This window comes from Parasteatoda tepidariorum, chromosome 6 (genome assembly GCF_982258835.1).
Source record: "Parasteatoda tepidariorum strain Cologne lab strain chromosome 6, Ptep-v5.0, whole genome shotgun sequence".
Classification (NCBI taxonomy): domain Eukaryota; kingdom Metazoa; phylum Arthropoda; class Arachnida; order Araneae; family Theridiidae; genus Parasteatoda; species Parasteatoda tepidariorum.
The window spans coordinates 16,634,489-16,659,881 of record NC_141760.1 but is presented as its reverse complement, the minus strand read 5'-3'; the positions used below and the strand labels follow the sequence as shown (position 1 = coordinate 16,659,881).

The 25,393-nt window shown below is 29.6% G+C and overlaps 1 protein-coding gene across 1 annotated transcript; it reads left to right on the top strand.

The window, feature by feature from the left end:
- Nucleotides 1–17,369: 17,369 nt before the first annotated feature.
- On the top strand, nt 17,370–22,705 carry LOC107440189 (uncharacterized). The gene has a single exon (XM_016053045.4). It carries the CDS (start codon nt 18,358–18,360, stop codon nt 19,609–19,611), a length of 1,254 nt encoding a protein of 417 aa, XP_015908531.2. The 5' UTR covers nt 17,370–18,357; the 3' UTR covers nt 19,612–22,705.
- Nucleotides 22,706–25,393: the final 2,688 nt, after the last annotated feature.

Below are 25,393 nucleotides of genomic sequence, written 5' to 3'. Positions count from 1 at the left end.
TAATTTTTCAAAAGTATTTTGAGAACAATTTTTATCAAAAAATTATAAACTAAAAAACGGAAAATAAAGAATTCTTAGGATAAAAAAAACGATTTTAAGAATTATTAACATTGAAATAAAAACTTTCATATTGTTTCTTTTTTTATTATTCTTATAGTTCTTAATCAGACGTAAAAAACCATTCTGTAGAGAACCATCATCAAATGAAAAAAAAATATTTACACTCAAATTTTTTATTGTAAAAATCATTGCACTTACCTGATTTATGATTCCCGGAGAATTCCAAAATGATAAGTTCCTTGTTTGAAAACTTTATTCTCAAATAATAGATACATAGTTTATTCCTTCATTACTTTTAGATAACATACTACACAGCAAAATTTTATAATTGATATGAATTTGAATATGTAGCTAAAAACAGAATAGCTGAATTCTAGTTGAACTTATTCTTTCAAAATTAAAAAAAACTTACCAAGAAAACGATTGAAATTAATTAAGAATCAGCACAAATGGCACTATTTCAAGTAACTTGGATAATTTTTTATTGTTGTTTTCCGAATTATATGGATACAGAAATATATACTATTCTATAACGAAGAAGAATATGCTATAACTATTGCAATTCTGTATGTTCTGAATTCATATTTATTCACTGGAATGACGAAAGCAATGTTGACTTCACTTGAATTCGTAATGAATTGAAGACAGAAGAAATGCATTTTACCTTAATACACACATCTGTAACAGTATCCGAAATCGGAAGTCATCAGTTGCAAGTTTGTTGATAATAGAAATTAAAAATTATTGACGAATTTTTCTTCAAATGTTTGGCGTGTTCTGTTCCTGAAAGATTTACTAATATTCTGGAGAATTTTTTCAAGTTCTTCGGCCTTTTCCTTAGGGAAATTTTGTTTCTTATTTGCTGCTAAAAAATGGCGTCTGATTCAGTCAATGACTTTGATGGAACTAAATGAAAACGTGATAAATTAATGTCCGATATTTACAGGCTCCCGCTAGACGGCGTACTCGAGCGTTGCGATCGCGAATTGTTTTTATTTATTAGAAGATGAGAAAAATTAAAATTAATTATTTAAAAAAAAATCATTTGGCGACAATGAAGAAATGATTTACTGGGGCGATTAATATTAAAATGTGATAAACTTACGAGGAACTTGGCTTAGCGCGAGTGGCGTAAAATTTCATTCATATTTTTTTCACTAATAATCGTTTGCTAATCTTTTTATTTTTTTTAAACTATAAAATACGATGTTTCCTTTTTAGTCGTCTAAAATTCTATTTGCAATTTAGTAAGGAAATTTGAATAAAACAGTTTAATCAACGAATGTCGAGTTTTATAAAAGCATGCTTGTGATAGAATATGATTATACACCTGATTTTGCTTATTTAATTTGATTATTTTTTATGATTTTAGTTTTTTCTCAATAACTGATACAATTTCTATAATATACATACGTATGAATATATATGGAATAAAATATTTATCAATTTCTTGAATATATTTTTATAAATATTAATAGAAATACGTAGTCAACATTTTTAAGCATCTCTCACATCATTGCAAATTTCTCAACATCTTATATATCGTCTTAATCTTAAAATTAATTTTTTAATCACCTGTCCGGAAGTGTTTCACAGAACTATTTTACCAACTATTTAATTAAATTTTAACATTTTTAAAAATCTTATTTTTTACCCTACTACGTTTATTATTTCATCATTAATATACTAATAAATTTTTTTAGCACTTTAATTTAGGTTTTCTTTAAAATAAAGTTCCTTTTTAAATTATAGTCAAGTTTTTTTTAAAAGAACTATTGTCTGCTAGCTGATAAAACCTTGTTAAGAAATTAAAAACTTTCCGCTGTTTAAAATTATTTAATGCAAAACAGCTGATTATTTACAAAGCATACTATTTTTTTCGAAAAAAGAGTATAAATTATTGATTGTCTTTTTTTGTTTTGTTTCTTGTGACTTCAACATAGATTATCTAAAATAGTGTTGATGTTTTAGAAGTCACTACAAAGAGTATAAAGATACTGAACATAAAAAGCTGTCGAATACGTAGCCAAATTTTTTAAGCGTCTTAAAATATCTCAGCATCTTAAATGTCGTCCTAACATCTTAGTTGTGAAATTTAATTATCTGACCACGTGTGATTCACTTATTATTTCATTATATCTCTTACTCTTTCTTTATGATTCCATGTAGATTTTTTTCTGGATAATATACTAAACTATTTTGTTTAATTTTTTACTTTAGCACGATTCCCAAGATATTATTGTAGTATAAATTGTTATCAGGAAAAGTGCCTTATTTTGTTAAGAAGGAAATACCAAAAATTGAAATTTGTATGAAGATGCCGAAGCCGTGACAATTTTAGAATCATCTGATTTTTTTTAAAAAAATGCAATAAAAAAATACGCAATTTCCGAACTTATTTTGATTAAAAATAAAAAAAAATTAAAAATATATATATATATACTGCCTAAAAAATATACTGCATTGTATATACTGCCTAAAATTAGCCGGCAAATTATGAAATGATTTACACCGAAGAGCCATTACATTATGACCACCCTCCATCTATAACAATGGGCTTGCTCAGGTTTTCATGGTTTCTCGCCCAGGAACAATGTTTTTATGGGGCACATTAGGACCCATAATCTTCATAGAACAATCCCTGACTTCTGTAAGCTACTTGAATATAGTTGCAGACCAGGTTGTACATTAAACATAGTTCTAAAGAAAAGCATCATGGAAATTTTAAAAAATATTTTTATTAAATAAAAAGGGAAAATATCGCAGTACATTCCTATGGATGGGTGATCGTGTAAAGCTAAGGGTGGTGGCGCTAGTGGTAAAATTGCTCTTTCAAGACTTCCGGGTTACTGCTTCCGATATATTATTCGCCGCAGATTGAAAAAACGCGCCGTCATATAATTGCATCATATCTTTTGCAGTATTTCACATGCACCGAGTTCTTTCTTTCAGCCTTTAAACTTCAGCATTAACATATTAATATTATAATCATTAGAATATTTTCTAATTAGGCTAACTTGAAAAGATATTTTTAAAGACATTTTTGGCGACATTTTATTCAAATGTAGTCAAATAACGGATAAAATACAAAACATGGCAAACCTTAAGAATTATTCACAATGAGATATTAACTTTCCAAAAAATTTTTTGGCCTTACGACCTCTGAGAATCAATACATTTCTGAAAGCTCTTATGAATGGTACAATTATGTTTAGATTTGAACCCAAATTACAATAACAAAACTGCATAGAATATCAGGCTTGTTCACACATCGCCTCGTAGTCATAACATAAGCGGAGGGATACACTGGAAATTTTCTAAATTTCTTCCGGTTTAAGGACACTTGTTATTGTTTACATTAGAAAACCCATCCTACAACTGAAAAGAGGAGTAGAGGGAAGGGAGAAGGGCCGAAAGCAGACCGGAAATCACTTATTCGAATTCGGAGAGGACAGGTACCTTCCCGCATCTTCAAATTCTCACTCATACGCGATTATTTTTCGTACAGTGAATGACTCTTTGAAAAGCTGATAATCTGTGGGAAGATCAGAAGAGTAGAAATAGACATTCGAAACCGTAAACAATCGTCTGCATTTGTATATTTTTTTGTGGAAAATTTTTCTGTCTGCATTTGTATACTTTACTGCTGTAATAAACCATACTATTTTGCCTCTATTGAAGAAGACTTTTTCTAACTTAATATGTGTAGGAAAATGCTTCGTAAAATTGTTTTTAATTTGTACTTAATGTCCTGTTTGGATTTATAAGATTTATTCATATTTGTATCTCAATGTAAGATAACTCTCTTACATACTTATGCAGTGTGTATCAAAAACTTTATTTATTTAGAGTGAATTGCACTCGTAATAATGAAAAAATATAGAAAGCAGTTCTTGCAAGTTTTATTCATATGACATTATCTTTTTCATGCTGAAAACAAAAATAGATGAAAAAATGAATACTTCGTGTTGACAGTAAATAGAATTCATGCTTTTCGTCATATGCATTTGATAAAATCTTATTTTTTGCGATTGACATGAATAGACTATAGGTGTAGTGTGTGTTAAATGTTTAATTGCAGAAACAAATCTTATTAAAAAGGGCAATACCACTTTCATGTCAATGATATTCTGCTTTGGGTCACTAACAATTATTATCTGAGCAATGTGTGTGTTAGTGCAGATAATACTCGAACGGAAAAATATTTTCATGCATTGATATTTCAGTTTGTGTGCTTAAAAGTTTCCAAGTGTAGTTAATGATTATTCTTCTTTCTTATGTACCTTTTTTGCCTTTGTGTTAAAACATGTGCAATGAGAAGTAATTTCATTTTAACTGTTTTATGTTCATAATATGGAAATAATTTGTGTTGTCTGTGGGAGAAATTAATCGAGGATAAAATAATTTGGATTAGTCTGTGTGATAAATTAAACAAGGGATAAAAGAATTAATTTGATTTTTTCTTGGTAACACTTAAAAAAAAAAAAGATATTAGATATTAAATACACATGATTTAGTATTTATGTATAAAATAGTTTAAAATGCTATTTTCTTGTTCACACAACGAGAAAAAATCTTCTGTTTGCAGTTAGTGCAATTTAAATTTTGTAGACAATAAAATTCTTTGACATTCTCAGATTTATGTCAATCAATAACAGTATACCTTTATTAAGGGTGGTTGAGCACTGATACAAAAATTTGTTATACATATATACAGTGCAAAAAGCCTTTTAATTCAGTGAAATTGCAAACATTTATTGACAAAAGAAATCTGACATAATAATTTAGATTGAATCATATTTTTGCAATGTGTGTGAGAAATAATTTGTAAATTAAATCAATTTAATTTTATGATTTCACGTATAATTCATTAATAGTGTATCATATTTAAATGAATCTCATACAAGAGGTGCATTGTTCCTATAGTTTTTTTTTATAAAGAAACATAAATTTAAATATTTTAATTTTGTTTTGTCTTTTTGTGCGTAGGATTGGAAAATGTGTGAAAAAAAATTTCTCAATATAATTTAAACTAATGCTTTCATAGATGCATCTATTAATGAATCATATTTCTGTAATGAAGTGATAATTTTTCTACAGATAACTGGTTTTTATTTTACATATTTAAAACATTTAATCAAAGTAAGTGACTTGGCATAACATGTCCTTTTTTGTAGCATGTGCTGTTAAAGTCCTTTATTTCAATGTGTTTCCATTTTAATCTCAATGCGCATTGGATATAAACTTAATTTCTTGTAACTTATTTATAGACCATTATTCTGGAAATTTTAATTGCACATATTTTAAGTTCATCTTTAAGATTCTTGATTCTGATTGTATGCCAAAGTGTTTTACGACAAAATAAGTTTTCCTAGTGCTGTCTTCTTGCATATGTTATATAATTTTCTGGCACAAACAAGTGTAACTCATAATCAATATTGTACATATTGGCAAGAAATTTTTTTCTTACTGTTCATGCGATTAGAATTTCTCTTCAAATTATTCATATTTATCTAAGCACTTTTCAGAAAGCTTAGTTGTACAGTATGAGCGAAAATAGTTTTTCTAAGAAAAGTAAAGTAATTGTACACAGTGTTATTCATCCCGAAAGAAAACCTTATCCTTGTAGTAATTGTGATAAGAGTTTTTTGTACAGAAGTAATCTCATTAAGCACAGTCGTGTTCATACTGGTGATAAACCTTATTCTTGTAGTATATGTAATAAGAATTTTTCACACAGATGTAATCTAACTAAACACAGTCGTGTTCATACTGGAGAGAAACCTTTTTCTTGTAGCATATGTACTAGGAGTTTTTCTCATAGATGTAATCTGACTAAACACAGTCGTGTTCACAGTGGTGAGAAACCCTATTCTTGTAATATATGTAATAGGAGTTTTCTCAAAGAGATGTTTTGACTAGGCACATTCGTATTCATGTAGGTGAGAAACCCTATTCTTGTAGTATATGTAATAAGAGTTTTACACAAAAAGATCTTCTGACTAAACACAGCTATGTTCATACTTGTGAGAAACCCTTTTCTTGTAATATATGTAATAAGAGTTTTTCACAAAAAGATCTTCTGACTAAACACAGTCTTGTTCATAATGATGAGAAACCTTATTCTTGTTGCGTATGCAATAAGGGATTTTTGCAAAGAAGTAATCTGACTAGACACAGTCGTGTTCATACCGGTGAGAAACCTTTTTCTTGTAGTATATGTAATAAGTGTTTTTCGCTTAGAAGTAATTTGTTTCAACATAGTCGTATTCATACTGGTGAGAAACCTTATTCTTGTAGTATATGTAATAAGAATTTTGCACAAAGTGGTTATCTGAAAAAACATAGTCGTGTTCATATTGGTAAGAAACGCTTTTCATGCAATATATGTAACATGACTTTTTCAAAGAAAAATTATCTAACTAGTCACATTTGTAATCATACTGCTTAGAAGTCATGTTCTTGTATATATAAAAAGAGTTTAACGCATAAGGACCATCTATCTACTCATTGTTGTATTCTTATTAGTGAAAAACTTCATTCTGTTACTGTATGGTCATATGGGGTGAAGTGGATATATCTTAAAAAACGTGTATTTTCACCATTTAAGTTGAGATAATTTAGTTGATTTATATTTTATTCATGCATATTTGATTTATATATAGTTGAGATATATACTTTTAGAGACATTTACTGGGATTGTGGCCAGTTTAGTTTTTTAAACCGATGAAAAAATGTAATGTTTACATACTATCTGTTTGTGATCAATTTATAAAATATGTTAGTTTAAGCTATTGATGAACCTACTTAAGATATCATTAAAAACTGTCAAAAACAATTAATTTTAGTTCAAACTGGTGGAGGGACATCTTGGGAACAGATCTACATAGAAATTCAAGAATAAATTTCAAAATTTTATTTATTATTAATTGTTTTTTGAGGTGGGATAAAGTGGGTATATGGTTAGGCTTAGCTAAGTGCTGTATGGTATCTTGTTTAAGTATGGTAGCTCTGTGTTAGCTTTAGTAAGTATCTAATGCTCTAAATTTTAAATTAAATAGCTTAATAATTTGCTTGTTTGATTATAGCCCTATATCAGTGTTTTCATTATAGCGCAAGAACGCGAGAATCTCGCATATTTTTTCCTTTTCTCGCAATAAAAAATGATTAACGCGAGAAGTTCGCGCATTCTATTAATCAATTTCAAAATGAGCGAATTTTGGAAAAAATTTCGTCTTTTGCCATTTCGAATAAAATCCGTTTCACTTTTCTTCATTGATTTTTCATTATTCTGAACATTGGTCCTTGTTATCTAGGTTCCCTATTTACCAGTATTGTTCAGAACCGGTGCGCACAGCAGAACACCACACCCCAAACCCCTTTCTGAACACAGTTCTCTGCAACCACGTGTTCACCGTAGGTAAGGTTTCTTCATGTAAGACGTTTACATATTTTGTGAATGAATGTAAGATGGATGTTATGTCACCTTAAGGCGACATCTTCTACTCCATAACGGACAAATGAAAGTGAAACGAATGTCGGTAGAAACGGTCAAAACGAAACAAATACGGGTATTTTTCAGCCAAATAAATATAATAGCTGATGAAAAAGTAAATATCGAACATTTTCCATATGATGATGCAGCAAAAATATTCAATTGGAAGATGTTAAAAATTTATTATAAATAAAGAGATAATTCTTATCCAAGTCTATTCGTGTTTTTTTAATTTCTGGAAATCTCACTTAAATTTTTGAAATCTTACCCTGTTTTTGAGAAAAGATGAGAAATTCTCTCCCATCTTTTTCCTGTAATGAAAACACTGCCCTATATAGTAATTTTAACTCTGAAAACAAAATTTCTTTTAAATTTTATTTTTTCAAGAGAAGAATGATATAAATGACACATTATACAATAAAACAAAAATTATAAAAATCACATAATGGAACTACTGAATAGGCATATTTAAAGATATAGATTAATTTTCATTCATGTTTTTGCCTTCATGTGGCATTTTTTTCATGGAAAACAAAATTATTTCACTAAATTCCATAAAAATGCATGACTATTACAAATAATAAAACTGCATTAAATTACTACTATAGATATTAATTTTTACACTCTCATTTATATATCAAATAAATCAAAATCTATCACACTTCTCTTGCTTTTGGATGAAATTGAGTAGAGTTTAGCTAAATACACTGCATCCGAAGTGAAACTTAATTTTGCATTTAATAATATAAAGAAGAAAATTTTTTAGCATTTTTTTAAAAATATATCACGATACATTTAAGAGTATTTTTATTTCGAAAACAACATTTGCATTTGTTTTTTAGTGACATATACACCAACTATGGAACTATAAGCCATTAGCCCCACTTTGGGATAAAGTGGGTATATCAAAACATGTTCTTTTGAATGCATTACCATAAGAAAACAAACAAAATAGATTAGTTATGCCTCATATGTAATCTAGTATATGAATCCAATGTATGAGGCATGTTCTTTAAGTAAGTACCGTTTTGAAATTAGAAAGACATGCAAAGATATCTCAAAAATTTTATTTTTATTTGAAAGCCTGTACCTTAATCTACTTTTCTATATAATTTCCTTCTACATTGAGGCACTTGTCATAGTGTTGTACCAGTTTTTGAATACCCTCCTTATAGAAGTCTGCCGTCTGAATTCTTAACCACTGCATCACAACTGTTTTGACTTCGTCATCGTCTTGAAGACGCTGACCGCCCAGGTATTTCTTCAAGTGCAGGAACAGATGGTAGTAACTGGGTGCCAGATCAGGGCTGTACGGAGGATGATCTAGAGTCTCCCATTGAAAAGATGTGATGATACCTTTGGTCTGATTGGCCACATGTGGACAGGCATTGTCATGCAGCAAAACGATGCCCTTCCTCAACTTGCCACGTGTTTTGTTCTGGATTGAATGGTGCAGATTGTTCAATGTCTCACAATAAGCTGCTGCGTTGATTGTTTCATTATTCCACATAGAAATTCCACAAGCAATACTCCTTTTCTGTCCCAAAAAACTGTGCACATGACTTTCCGAGCAGAAATTGTTTACTTAAACTTTACTTTTCTGGGTGAATCTAAATGCCGCCATTCCATGGACTATTGCTTTGATTCTAGTGCCACCTACGGTGGTGCTTTGATTCTGGTGCCACCCATGTTTCATCGCCCTTAACAATTTGGCTTAAGAAATCATCACCCTCGTTGTGGTACCGCTCAAGGAAAGTCAATGTACTGCCTAAACGTTTGGTTTTGTGCACATCCGTTAACATTTTCAGTACCCAACGCGAGCACAATTTCCTGTAATTTAAGTGCTCGGTCATAATGCTATACAAAACACTACTAGAAACATTAGGAAAGTGAAAACACAAGGAGGAAATTGTAAAGCGTCTGATTTCTCTCACCTTATTGTTCACTTCCTGCACCAAACTTTCATTAACGACTGAAGGACGCCCACTCCGTTGTTCATCATGCACATTTGTGCGGCCTTCCTTAAATGCTCTCCCCTACTTTCTTACCATTCCATCACTCATAATGTTTTGTCCATAAACTGCACAGATCTCACGATGAATATCGATCGGTTTTAGGCCTTTAGCACTAAGAAATCTTATAACAGCCCGTACTTCACAGTCGGCGGGACTCACGATTATCGGAGGCATCTTAAACATTCAGTAAACAAAGAAGAATCAGACTGCAATGGCCTCAGTGCATAGGCATGAGATGTAAGTACCCAGTGTGCATGCACAGAACGCCGACCGCAGCGCTGCGGCCGTGGTGTGGCAAAACGGTACTTGCTTAAAAAACACCTTGTATATGGATGGGTGATCGTGTAAAGCTAAGGGTGGTGGCGCTAGTGGTAAAATTGCTCTTTCAAGACTTCCGGGTTACTGCTTCCGATATATTTTTACGCCACAGATTGAAAAAACGCGCCATCATATTATTGCATCATATCTTTTGCAGTATTTCACATGTACCGAGTTCCTTCTTTCAGCCTTTAAACTTCAGCATTATCATACTAATATTATAATCATTGGAATATTTTCTAACTAGGCTATCTTAAAAAGATATTTTTAAAGATATATTTGGCGACATTTTATTCAAATGTAGCCAAATAAGGGATAAAATACAAAACATGGCAAACCTTACAAATTATTCACAATGAGATAATAACTTTTAAAAATTTTTTTTGGCCTTACGACCTCTGAGAATCAATACATTTCTGAAAGCTCTTATGGATGGTACAATTATGTTTAGATTTGAACCCAAATTGCAATAACAAAACTGCATAGAATATTAGGCTTGTTCACACATCGCCTCGTAGTCATAACATAAGCGGAGGGATACACCGGAAATTTTCTAAATTTCTTCCGGTTTAAGGACGCTTGTTATTGTTTACATTAGACCACCAATCCATAAAAGGCATCAAAATTTTCAGTGAAGTAAATTTTATGGTTTATTTTTAGAGTCTTCTTTAAAAATGCTTGACTTTATACCCACTGTACTCCACCTGACCCTATGTAAAAAATGTTTCTCTTAAGATATTTTAACTTCTCATAATATTGCACCTTTTGTTGTAGCATTGGCGATCGAAATGGGCTGCAGGTGGCGTAGAGCAGAACTCTTTTCCTATGGCAACACTTCACATGCTTTCTCCATTAGCGTGTGGAAAGTCATAGAGGAAGGAAGTACGTTAGTTTCTCTCTTGATTTTCATATAGATTGAAGTCTTTTAACTTGAAAAACTATATGGAACTGAAAACTACATTAAACATAGTTCTAAAGAAAAGTATTATTGAAATTTTAAAAAATATTCTTATTAAATAAAAAGGAAAAATATTAAGAAAAGGGAAAATATCGTAGTACATTCCTATACAACTGAAAAGAGGAGGAGAGGGAAGGGAGAAAGGCTAAAGACATGAACCCGGTTTCTCCCCAGATGGCGTATTCGAGTGTTGCGATCGCGAATAATGTTAAAAGAAATTTTCTCAGAAATGTCATCTAACTAAACCCAGTCTTGTTCATACTAGTGACACTCCATTTCTTTGAAGTATATATTATAGGGGTGTTCCAAATAGTAGTGATTTAAATCTTTACATTCTTGTTCATACTGTTAAAAGACCCTATATTCTTCTAGTAATAAGTGTTATATAATAAATATCTCTAAATAAGCTAATCTAACTAACCATAGTTGTGTTGACTCTGGTGGGAAACCTTAGTATTGTAGATGTGTCATAACAGACTTTCGTTGAATAATCATATGTCAGTTGTACTGGTGCAAAGCCTGTGTTTTTTGCAGCATATGTAAAAAAAAAGATTTTCACAAAGAAGTGAGCTGACTGAACACAGACCTGTTCACTTTCTGAATTTACTTTCTTCTTGCATTCTAAGTGTGAGTTTTTTCGTAGAAGTTTCATCTGACTAAACACAGATTAATTAAACTAAAAAAGTTTGTGCTTTTTAAAATGTTTTATGATGCAGTTTCATCTTATTTATTTATTTTGTATTTATATGTATGTAATAACTGTAAATAAAGCTTTAGTGTAGAAAAATTGTAAATTGAAGTAAAAATACAGCCTACCCATTGCATCATAGTTAAAAGTGTACATGTACAGTATTGCTTAATTTACATTCAACTATGCTTGTATATTTATTATCCCAGCATTTGAGTCCTGAGCTCTAAGTACTATTACTTTTTTTTAAAATTTATAACAATTTTTACTCAAAATATGATGTAATCTGTTGTTATTTCTTACGACACTTGGACAAGCCAAGCATGGCAATCCATTGGTCTTGGCAAATAAAGTAACAAAGGTGCACCTTTTGTTTGAAAAGAGAAGAGATCTGTAAGGGTAAAAGTATGTCTTAGTTCAGAACCTCCCAGATAGATGGCAGCACCACTTTTGTGTGAAGCCTCTTAAAAAATTTTGACATAGATCTGAAGGGGAAGGAAATTTTCTCCAGATCACCGTACCCATGATACTTGCTCAACAGACCACAAGATTTTTCATTCCACAGATTTTACCAACATATATATTGCACTTAAACATTTTCTACCAACATACTGAATGATTACAATTTTAAAATTTTTATATTTTAATTCGAGAACAGAAAAGTTACATTTTTTAAAATTAAATTTGGCTAAAATTGCTAGTATGTTTTGGTATAAATTAAGTGGTTTAGATTGGTCCATAAAATCTATTCCTCATTCTTTAGCCCAAAGTTTTTCCATCATTTCACTATTATATAAATCTCATTTATGTAAACAAAAATATTGCTTTAAACATTATGGCAATTATTTAAATCATTGCTTATCGGAATCTAATTTGAACGTTTTTTAGCCTAAGTTTATTCGAATTATTGGGGGTAAAAAACACAGAAGATCACTCAAACTACTGGAAAAAAAATACCGAAATGCAGTGATACTTTTTGTTGATCGTGCCACCGGCCCTTTATTTATTATCTACTGCTTAATAAACACAAACTAATTAGGACTTAAATTTTTCGAATCGTATAATTTTTTTTTTGAACACTCTGCCTAAAATAAGAAATAATTTGTACCAAATATTTTGGTTATTATATGCGATAATTGCCCAAAATTTCGTAAACCTAGCTTAGATATTTATGGAGATATAAACATTTTTATGAACAAATTTTTTTATGTCTTGCGTTTTTCAGCTGAAGCAAAATTTTTTTAGAGCAACTTAAAGTTAGCTGCAAACTTACTGCTTTCAAATTATAGAAGATTTTTTTAGTACTGCGCAAGATATGAGTAACTAAAGTAATTCGTTTATACTGCGTATGCACGGAAAAAAATTTGAAATTTTTTCCTCGAGTTTTGTAGAGAATCGTATTTGGCAACTAATAAAGTCCTATTTGAATATCTTAAAAATTTAAGAAATTCAAGCAGTTTTCATATTTTTTAAAATAAGGTTCAAAATGATAAGGAGTTTTCCAAAATTTCATTTCGTAATATAAAACAAGATTTATTAAAAACGACGCCGTCTTTGTTGGGGATCATCCCCAATAAAAGCATCTTTTCTTTTGCTTGTTTTCTTCCCTGATACAATCATATTTCGGTGTATAAACGATTATTGTAACGAATTATCATTTGTTATTCATTTTTGTCTTTGCTACAAAATAAAATTTGTAGTTTCAAATATTCTTTGTTCAAAATAATATTTGTAGTTGAGAACCTCTTTTAATTTCTTTTAAAAAATACAAAAACTGCATTGAAAATTACTTGGAACTTATTAAATGTTTACGACGTACAAATCGGATTTTTTTTTTCAATAGTTAGAGAGAGGCATTAATTATTACTGGGCATTCATATTAGCGCCAGAAGAATTCTAAGGAAATATGAAATCATTTATATAAATAAAAAATATCTTCATGTATTGCATATGAATATAAATTAAAGTAAAACAGACTGCAGTGCGTTGAAGGTTAAAATTATTGTGATAGGCACAGCAGTTCAAGTGCAAATGATTGGAAATAAATAATATACTGTCAAAAGGTTATCTGTCCTCATTCTGTTATTGTATTTCGGATAATGTAAGGATTATCCTTTTATGTTAAAAGGATCATTATTACTTCATCGGACCCCTTAATGTAAATTTCACTTTTTGCGTTTTAAGTCATATTTTTAAAACTAATTGAGCAATTCAAAAAAAAGAAGAAAAAGATACATTCTCTGATAAGCCAGTTTACCCAAAGATAATTTCCCTCAAAAAATAATTTATAAATATCAATAAAATGCTATATAAGTATTAATGTATATTTTATAATTACGAATACGTAAACAGCATTTTTAAGCATCTTAAAATTTCTTAACATCTTGTATATCGTCTTAATCTTAAAATAGCTTTTCTTAATTACCTGCCCGCGCGGGTTTCGCAGAATTATTTTACCAACTATGTTAAATTTTAACATTTTTGAAAATCTCATTCTTTACGCTACCATGTATATTATTTTTTCATCAATATACTAATCAATTGTTTTAGTACTTTAATTTTGTTTTCCTTTAAAGTAAAATTTCTTTTTAAATTATTGTCAAGTTTTTATTGAAAGAAAACAGAATTATTACCAGCTAGCTGAGAATTAAATATTTTGAAGAAATTAAAAATATTCTGCTGATCAAAATTATTCGATGCAGAACATCTGACTGATTACTAAGCTTACTATTTTTTCGAAAAATGAAAATAAATTATTTATTGTCTTTTTTTTTGTTTCTTAAATCAGCAAAAAATAACAGTTAGCTTTGTTTTTTTTCAAAATGAACAACAAAAATTATATAATAACTTGTTCTCGCCCGCTAACTTTAAGAAATTCGCCCTCTTAAATAGGATAATGTTGAAAAAATTTGCTTAAAAAGTTTTTAATGTTCTTTCTCAATTTTAGCAGAGTTCAAAAGTATATTGTTATCAGATCGAAATGGACTACAGGTGGCGCGGAACGGCGCTCTCTACCTATGGCAATACTTGGAATGTTTTTACCTTTAGCGTGTGGAGAGTCATAGAAGAAGGAAGTACGTTAGTTTCTGTCATGATTTTTATATAGATTTAAATATTTTAAGTTGGGAAACTATAAGGAACTGAAAACTACATTAAACATAGTTCTAAGGGAAAGCATTATGAAAATTTTAAAAGAATACTTTTATTAATTAAAAAGAAAAATAATAATCAACTGAAAAGAGGAGGAGAGGAAAGGTAGAAGGGCCAAACGCATGGAACCGATCTTCTCCCTAGATGGCGTTCGAGCGTTACGATCTCCTATATCCGCTAGTTTATATAAATTTCACAGGTGGTTATTTCGACATTAGGGAGAGCTGCAAGATGTATGGCGCTTATACTTGTGGGTTACTGTTTTCGGTGTATTTTAACGCCATTTGGCTCACAACGTGATCATTGTGTTTTAAGATTCCTGCAAACGTAGTATTTGAATACTCATTACTAAACTTAATCTTGCTCCTCGAACAATATGCTAACACTAATGTAAGATGGTGCACAGCTTGCAATAAACAAATGGAAAGAGGCTAAATCAAGACTGCCAAAAAAAAACGATTTATTCAAAATCTAGCAACCATGTCACCTTTTTAACAATATATCTCTAAATAACTAAAACAAATTTTCAGTTCAAACTCACTAGAATTACATAATAACATTAATATCTTATGAAATACGGCAGATTTAAGATCAGAAATGTTCTAATTTATTTCTTTTATTGAAAACAAAATTATCCGTTTGAAAATATCGCCTCGCAGAATAACATGTAATAAGCAGCTGCAAACTTTCTAACCGGAACTAAAGCAGGCATGCAGCTCGAAATTGTTATTGTTTGCATTTCTACTGAAAACACCCTCCATAATATACTCTTTTTTTTTTAGAAAATATAAATAGAAATTGTTCTTTTATTTCGCTTTAAAAAGATAAGACTGGTAATGTTTTTTTATTGGTAAATTTAAACGTGACAATGATTTAATTCACCCCAGAATTAAAATCTGTAAGACAACTATAGTTGCTTGAAACAGTTAAATACAATTAAAGTTTTAAAATTATTAGAAATTAAACATGCTGTTTTATTTTATTAAGAGCGGCAGGAAAAATGAAGAAAAGTAGTGAAAAGCTCCGTTCCATCATACTTACTATTCATACATTTGATCATATAACTTGAGTTGTAGAAACAAAAAATAAACAAATAAAGGGTAATATATGAATTCTATTGAAATATGACCTTAAGTGTACACTAAAACATGTCTAGAATGGATTTTGGATCGACGAATGGAAAATATATTTTTCAAAAATTTCGAATAGGGACTCGTTTAGACTAATGGAACCAGGTACTTTGTTCCTCCAATGTATCTATATTTGGTTGATGTGACGCCTTAAAATTAAATTATGAAATCAAATAATTATTTTGAATGTCATAAAAAATCATTTACAACTTCATCACAAGATACACTAAATCAATCTATCTGTGTAAGAAAGAATTATGCTATATGAAGTATGAACAACCAGTTTCATTAAAACTAATTTAAAATTACTACCCAAAACAATTTAAATGACTTAAATTCCTATTTTTTATTATTATCATTGAGTGCACAGGAATTTTTCAGCAACCTGGTAAAATACTTATGAAATTTAAATCTTATAATCCTATCATGAATAAGTAAGCTTCAAGTCCCAATCAACATTGTTATTAAATTTTCTTTCGTTTAGAAATAAAACTATAAACTTTCGTTTATACTACTTTTTTTAAATAAAAGTTTCAGCTCTTTATTGATATCGGAAATTTAATTTTTCAATATAGTTTTATATTTGGTCTGAATTCATGTATACTTAAACAAAACTATGTTTCAATCTATTTAAATTTCACGACCAAAAGTATGAATGTTTTGGTAATTTCATATTATATAATAATCGCTAACAAACAATAAACAGTACCCGAAACATTGTAATTCTTAAATTCGTCTTCCTTTATTATCTAATAAGGAATCTTATTATGAAATCAGCGAAAACGAATATTTTAAATTGAATTATTGGCGGCTACTCAATTAAAAAGTACTGTTTGTGATTTCACAAAAATACCTTGGTGATCGCAATGGTCTTATTTCTCGGTGGCTATGATTTTCTTCGGGTAAGAAGTATTCTAGCTAGTGGGAAAGGGTTCAAAGTTTCGAGATCAACTTTTCATTGTTGGCTAAACAAAAGCAATTGAATAAAAACGTTGTAAAAATGCATTGTCGCATTTAAGGTCTAGTTACCTTAATTGAAACAAAGAAAGAGAAACAAACTTCCATAACATGTCTCTCTCTCTTTATCTATTAAGATAATTAAGAAAATTAATGAATGCAAAAGATATTTATAAAGGTTAAAAGAAAAATGTTAATCTTTCAAGATTATAATCTTGAAAGAAAGATCTTAATTTTACTTTTATATATAAAAGTAAAATTTATCGGTCTGAGAGGGAACAGTAAATGAGGAAGAACTACAAACTTCCAAAAAGAGTAAAAGAGGAATTAACTTCCAAAAAACGAGTCGAATACTACTTGCTAAAACAGTTTAATGAGGATCGATACCGACCACCTTTGGTCCTTAAGCAGGGAGATCAAAGTGTTCCCTCGACTACTTACTGGCAGCAGCAAGTGATGCTTGACTTCGGTGTTTAACTGCTAACCATGCGAATTCCAAGATGCGAACAAGAACTTGCTGGTTTGTGACAGATAAAAACTAGAGAAAAATTTTCAAATCAGGTTCTTTGAATCATCTTCGAAATCACATATGCGATTTTTTGCAATGCAGTAAGAATGCTCTTTTAAGAAGGTGATAAGCTTTTGTTCACTAGTCATAAGCCGTTCCAATTTCCTGGTGATCAGGTGAGTAGAAATAAGCAACCAATAACGTAAATAACTTTCACGGCCTATCGCAATTGCTTGTGGAAAAATTCTTTACAGAGATGTACTAAGTTATAACAGACTATCTCACTTATACTGAGGAAGACTTTTATTAACCTCATTTGTGTAACGGAAGGCTTTATTAAATTGTTTTGTCTTTATTCATTACATAATGTCCTATTTAAATTAAATTACAAAGATATATTCGTTCAGGGGTAGGAGAGGTAATAAAACTCGCATATACTCAACTATATAAACCTGCATATTGAAAAACCCTGCCAATATAAAGTAAATTGCTTTCATTGTGATGGAAAAAATATAGAAAGTGCTTTTAAAAGGTTATATCCATGCAGATCTTATTGATATATTATCTTTATACGAAAAATAAATGTGGATGGAAAGGATAAAAAAAAATATTTTCTTCGGAACAGACTGTAAACAGATTATGTTTCCTGAATGATTTATATTATTATTAAGCTATTCATGCAGTGTGTGTTAAATGCTTCCTGACAGAAGGAAGAATTATTAAAGACAATATCATTTTATGGGATAGAAACATTCTATGTTCGAACACTACCAGCAAATAGTGTCTGTGTGTCATAGTGGTAATGATGCTCTAACACACAAATAATTTCATACAAGGAAATTTAATGATTGTAGTTTATGTGCTTATGAGTTTCCAAGTGTAGTTAATAAGTACCTAGTTTCTTAGTACACTGGTAGTGTATTTGATATAGTTTTCTAAACCAAACAAGAGTGACCAATAGTTAATACTTTTTTATATTAGCTAGAAATTTATTTCTTGCAGTATACATGTAATCAGAATTTTTCATTACATTGTTCACATTTTTCTGCTCTTATTTGAGATACTTTGTTCAAGCAGCATGGGCGAAAAATGTTTTTCTCAGAAAAGTAAGCTTATTGAACATAGTGTTATTCATCCTGTAAGAAAAGCTTATTCTTGTAGCATATGTGATAAGAGTTTTTTATGTACAGGTAATCTAACTTCACACTTTCGTATTCATACTGGTGATAAACCGTATTCTTGCAGTGTATGTAATAAGATATTCTCACGAAGAGATGCACTTACTAGACACAGTCGTGTTCATACTGGTGAGAAACCTTATTGTTGTAGTGTATGTAATAAGAATTTTTCAAATAGAGGTACACTGACTATTCACAGTCGTGTTCATACTGGTGAGAAACCTTTTTCTTGTAGTATATGTAATAAGAGTTTTTCAGACAGGCGTGGACTGACTATACACAGTCGTGTTCATACTGGTGAGAAACCATATTCTTGTAGTGTCTGTAATAAGAGTTTTTCAGGAAGAGGTACACTGATTGTACACAGGCATGTGCATACTGGGGAGAAACCTTTTTCTTGTAGTGTATGTCATAAGAGTTTTTCAGACAGACGTGTATTGACTATACATAGTCGTGTTCATACTGGTGAGAAACCGTATTCTTGTAGTGTATGTAATAAGAGTTTTTCAGACAGAGGTACACTGTCTGGGCATGAACGTGTTCATACTGGGGAGAAACCTTTTTCATGTAGTATATGTAATAAGAGTTTTTCAAAAAGCTGTAATTTGACTGAACACCGTCGTGTTCATACTGGTGAGAAACGTTTTGTGAGAAACTTTTCTTGTAGTTTATGTAATAAGAGTTTTTCAGAAAGGGGTAAACTGACTAGACACAGTCGTATTCATACTGGTGAGAAACCTTATTCTTGTAGTATATGTATTAAGAGATTTTCACAAAGAGATACACTTATTGCACACAGTCGTGTTCATACTGGGGAAAAACCTTTTTCTTGTGATATATGTAATAAGAGTTTCACACGAAGAAGTTCACTGACTGTACACAGTCATCTTCATACTGGGGAAAAACCTTTTTCTTGTAGCATATGTAATAAAAGTTTTTCAAAAAGATGTAATTTGACTGAACATAGTCGTGTTCACACTGGTGAGGAACCTTATTCTTGTGTTATATGCAATAAGAGATTTTCAGATAGAGCTCATCTCACTATACATAGTCGTGTTCATACTGGTGAGAAACCTTATTCTTGTGTTGTTTGTAATAAGAGTTTTTCAAAGAAAGGTAATCTGACTAAACACATTCTTGCTCACGCTGTTTAGAAGCTTGCATTTGTAAAAATAATATGTTACATAAGGACTATCCAGGTAATCATGCTTGTATTCATACCTGTGAAAAACTTCATCTTTGTAGCATATGTAAAAAGAGTTCTTTTAAAAACGCTGACTTCTGTTTGTAGTCGCATTGGTGAGGAAACCTTTTTGTTGTAGCATAATGTAATAAGAGTTTTTATCTCAAAAATGTCCTATTATAGAACATAATCTTTTTCAGAAAAATGATACACCATATTTTAGAAGTATATTTTAAATGAGTTTTCAATAATACTGATCTAAATGTTTACATTGGAGTTCATACTTGCAGGGTTGATTGTGCTCCAGAAAATATCCAGATTTCCGGATTTTTCACTAACTGTGATCCGGAAGTTTCCGGAGATGGAAGGTTCAGACGTTTCAAAAAATCATTGATCACAGAAGTCTCTGGAAATCAAATTTTCAAAGGTGGCACTTAAAAACACAGTTTATTTTATTTTTAAAGGAGAGCCAGATACTTTATAATCTTATATTCAAGATTAATATTAATATTTTATCAGTAAATAGTTATTATAATCATAAACTCTAGAAAGAAAGACATATTTATAACTTTCAATTACTTCTCCAGGTCGACATTTTTAAATATATTTTAAGTAAACTGCGAAGTGTTGAGAAAAAGAAAATACCTTGTTCAAATTTTTTTCTAATTTTTCGATTTTTTTTTCCCCCTCGAGAAATTCTAGTAATATGTTATTCTATATATATGTTCGAGTATGTTATTCTAGTAATATATGTAATAAGTAAGGCCCGGATTTTGATGAATTTTGCATTTTTGGACATTCTTTGTCCTTTAGAGCATTTTTTTTTAGATTTATAGGGCATTTTTCTTTAAATTTTTTGGCGTATTTTGCATTTTTTAAGTTTTTTGTTAATTTTTTCCAATTTTTATTATTTTGTTATTATTTTTTATTATTACACTGGCTTCCAAACAATGAAGAAAATCTATAGGATATTAACAGGTGAAGCAACATCTTTTCAAACTAAAGAATAATTGTCAGTAAGTGAGACCGTCTTTTTCAAGTGGGCACCAATAACATCAGTAGACGTTGAAAGAAGCTTCTCCAGGTATAAAAATTTACTTTCAGACTAGAAACGCTCGTTTACATTTCGAAATATCAAAAAAAAATTTAATAATCCAACGTAATTCTGATGTTTAGTAATATTATGAGATGGAAGTTGTTATATTCATTAAAGTTTTTATACAAAATGAAAATGTTTTGGAGTCAATATATTTTCCTTTTATTTGTTATTTTAGGATATGAAACATATTTTTCAAACTTTAATGAACGAAGAACAAGTATTGCATTGCTTTATATTTTTTGAAATGACTCATAATAATTTTAAAGAGTAAAACATTGCTTTAGTTCAATATTTTTACTTCATTTAAGTCATGTCATAAGGCATTTTTAGCGCAATTTTCGCATTTTTAAGGGCATTTTTCGCAGTTTTTAAGGGCATTTTTTTGCACTTTTTAAGGGCATTAATTGAGACTTTTTGGGTCATCAAAATCCGGGCTCTAGTAATAAGTGTTTCTCCACAAGAACTAATCTTACTAATCCAGTGTTTTCATTACAGAGAAAAAATGGGAGAGAATTTCTAACCCTTTCTCAAAAACTGGGTGAAATTTCCAAAAAATAAAAAAGCATGAATAGACTTATAAAAAGAATATTTATTTAATTATAATATATTTTTAACATCTTCTAATTTCTAAACCATTTAATATTTTTGCTGCATCATCATATGGAAAATGTTCTATATCTACTTTTTCATCAGCAATTCTCATTTGGTTGCCCAAATGCTCATCAGTCAATCTGTTACAATATTTTTTTTAAAATTCGGTTTTGGGTGGTAAATGACCTTGCAACAGATGCTGAACTATTCGGAATCACTAATTAAATTTGTAGCATTGTGCACACACTTTCCTATCCTCTACATCTGCCAGCATAGGCTTTTCAATTACTTCTGTTATAGAATAGTGAAGTCCGTTCAAGTTATTTCCATGTTCATACTTCTTGTTAGGTCTTCCAGCATAGTTTTCACACACTTCAACTTTTACAAATTGCTGTAAATTGTCGGTGAGGGAGTTTGGTAATTCATTAACAGCTAAAAATAGACCTAACTTTAAATAACTTATTATAAAGGACTAAAATTAGTAAATCATAATTAAGTTTTTTTTTTTTAAATTCCAAAAACTATTTAACTAAATAATTAAATTTAGTAAGGTAACAAGCAAATGTTTTTAATGTGTCATTTTTAATAGCTGCCCAGTTCATGAATATTCCTTAAATAACTTTTTTGATGTAAGGTCTTGATGTGTAAGTGTGGGATATCAATTTGTAGTGTACTACTTTTCTTATAACGGTTCTGCACATTTTCAATATTTTGTTATAGATATTTTTATTTCTTCTATATGCAATTGAAATAAAAGGCACTTTATTTAATTTTATACTTAAACTGTGTATTATGACATAGTGGATGCAGAAATAAAGTTTAGAAATATTGTCAAAGATGTTTTTTAAAATTTATTATATTTTGTAAAATTTCCATATCTTGTACGTAATATATCTATTTTTTTTTTTTTTTTTTTTTTTTTGTTTACATTCAATTAAAAGGAAATGCCTTGACTTTAAAACTGTACTTGCAAATTTCTTAATGAATTAAATTTTAAAAGTTTGTAACAGGCATTTTATAAAATTTATTTGTTATTTTTTAAGAATTTTTGAAAACAAATTAGTGTTTTAGGAATTATAATAATGTTCATGTGAAGTGATTTTTCCTCATTTATATGCAAAGTATGGATGTTCAACTTTTTTTCACAATCACATTTCTATTGTTGAATAACCTAGCTTTTGTTGTATATGTAATAAAATATTGTCACAAAATGGATAGTTTTTTTTTTTTTTGCTCATAGTAATTTTCATTATGGTGTGTGTTTTGTACTCTATGTCAAATAAGAATACTCAGCATTATGAAAAACTTAAATTTATAAGGCTGAATAATCTAACTTTTTTTGTATGTAATAAAATTGCATTCTTGTTGTTTACAATCGCGTTTACTATGATGTGATTTATTGTAGATTTTGTGTCCTACAAAAAGCATTATGAAAAATTGAATAATCAAACTGTTGCACTCGGGTGAGTATTGTATTTTAAACAAGTATAGCTAATTGTCTCATCTAGTGGCGGACTTATACATTCAATGTATGTAGTAACCTGTGACAACAGTTACTAACTGATATTATTAATCATTTTAAGCAGGGTTGGGGTCTTGGACATCCTAAACTGGTTTTGGACAGGACACGTGGGTTTTACTGTCCTAAACTGGGAAAAACTGTCCTAAACTGGGTAAAACTGTCCTAAACTGGGTTAAACTGTCCTAAACTGGGTTAAACTGTCTTAAACTATCCAAAACCTTGAATTTTGGGAAAAGGTAAAAATTCTATAGATGTAACCATTGAACACATAATAATTACATGTATCAATAAATATTTGATATATTTTATGCAATTTACTTCAACTTATTAAAGGAAAATAATATAATATAATAGGACAGGGATGGCGAACCAATGGCACACGTGCCATTTATGGCCCGCGACACAATATTTTGGACACTCCACCGATCGCAATTTTTGTTACACTATGAATTGTTGTTACACAAATGTTATTACGCTATGAAGCATATGTAACAATTAAATTAAAATTCACAAAGAGCAAACAAATAATAAACAATTATTAATAAAAAAATTAATGCTAAAAAACAATTATTAACAGTAAAAAACAAGCTAACAATAAATAACTGGCAAAAAAAAATCAACAGTCCTGCTTAAACTAACATTTTACAACCTAATATAAGTTATTGGTCATCTAATCTGCAACAACAGAAGTCACACTGATGTTACTTTAAGTTGATTTACTTGTATAACTGAGACATTGCAAAATGTTTTTTTTTTTCAATGTAAATAAAGAGTTTTGAGTTGATAATATTTAATATTATTCTTTTCCCAATAATCACCAAGTCAAAATTATTTGACGGCACGTCTATGACCTCATTAAGCAATTTTTTATAGAAAATGGCACGTTGGTGTATAAAGGTTCGCCACCCCTGTAATAGGAAAAGGTTTATAATTTTTGAAGCTCCACAATTCATTTAGTGAATACCTAATCCTTTAAATATAAATATGTTTTTAATACTGATAAGTAATGTTTTTGCATAAGAATAAATAATGCGATATTAAAAAATATACTTTTTTTAAAAAAATAATAAATTTTTTTAAAAATTAACCTTTCATTTTTTCACAATATTTTTTTTAAAAAATGGTATAATTTCTGCAGGATAGAAAAGACATCTATTTATAAAAAAAAAAATGTTAAGATATAAATATATTAGTTTAAATTGGATATACAAAATAACTGAAAAATATATTAATTTTGAAGAGCATAATATCAATTTCAGTTACTGACACTGGTGATGAATCACCACTATGCTAAAAGAATTGAACATGAATGAAATAAAAGTATTCTTGAATAGTACTATAGATAAATAAACCTGTTTATGACTAACCAAGCACTTAGTCCCTAATAGCTTAACCTGTATGACGAGGTCAAACTTCAGTTATATACTATTGAATGAGAGGACCAATTGAACTTGATTACTGATTAATCTTCCTTTGTTTAATGCTTAAATTGAAGAGTCAAACAATATTAATAAAACATTATACTTTCAAAAACAAATATTCTCTAGTATATTTAATTATCAATGTGTTATTAGTTGTATGTTTATTTTACCTTTTAAATATTGTTCAGATAAAATTGTGACATAATTTGAGTAAAAGGGTTTTGGACGAGGGGTTTTTGGACAGGACGGTTTAAATCGTGGATTAATCCATTCTGTCCTAAAACTTACCAACCCTGATTTTAGGTTTACCAGGTATGTTCTCGAAAACTTTTGATTTTCCATTTGTTGAATAATTATTTTCAATCTTTGTTGATTGAAAAATGATCATAAATCACTCTTAAATGACCATAGTTCTGAATTTAATTATCAAAAGTATTGAGTACTAGCCGCCTTTAGCTGCCAGCTAGATCACATTTTAAAATTATTTTGTACAACATACATTACCCTATAATATGAAAGTGTCTCTTCCAATACCCTATAATGGAAGAGACACTTTCAGTTTTTGAATTTTTTTTTAAATTTCTAAAAAAATACTGAGAGGATTGTTTTGTAGTTTAGAGGTGTTTAGGTCATGCAATTTCTCATACTTATCAATAAAATTCAATGCTTTCACAGGTTGAAGGGACAGGCAATAAATTACAAACGTATTTTTGAACACCCCATGACATGAAAATACAGAAATTATTACTCTTTTTGTTTACTTTCAATAGTTGAATTAAATTTCGTAAACCTAGCTTAAATATTTATATAGAAGTATAAACATTTTTATATAAATTAAAAAAAAATGTGTGCATATTTTGGTTATAATTTCTAAAATATTCAGCAATATTTTCAGAACAATTTTGAATTCATAACAAAATTATTATTTTAAAGATTAAAATAAAATTCGTTTAAAATTACAGGAAAAGTTTTTAAAGTAGTTCACATACGCAGAGAAAAAGTAACATTAATTTTTTTAATGAAATGTCGTGTGTGAATCGTACTTAGTGACCAATGAATATCTTGAGTATTTCAAAAGTTCTTTACGATTTTCAGATCAGTTTTTGTATTTTTTCATAGA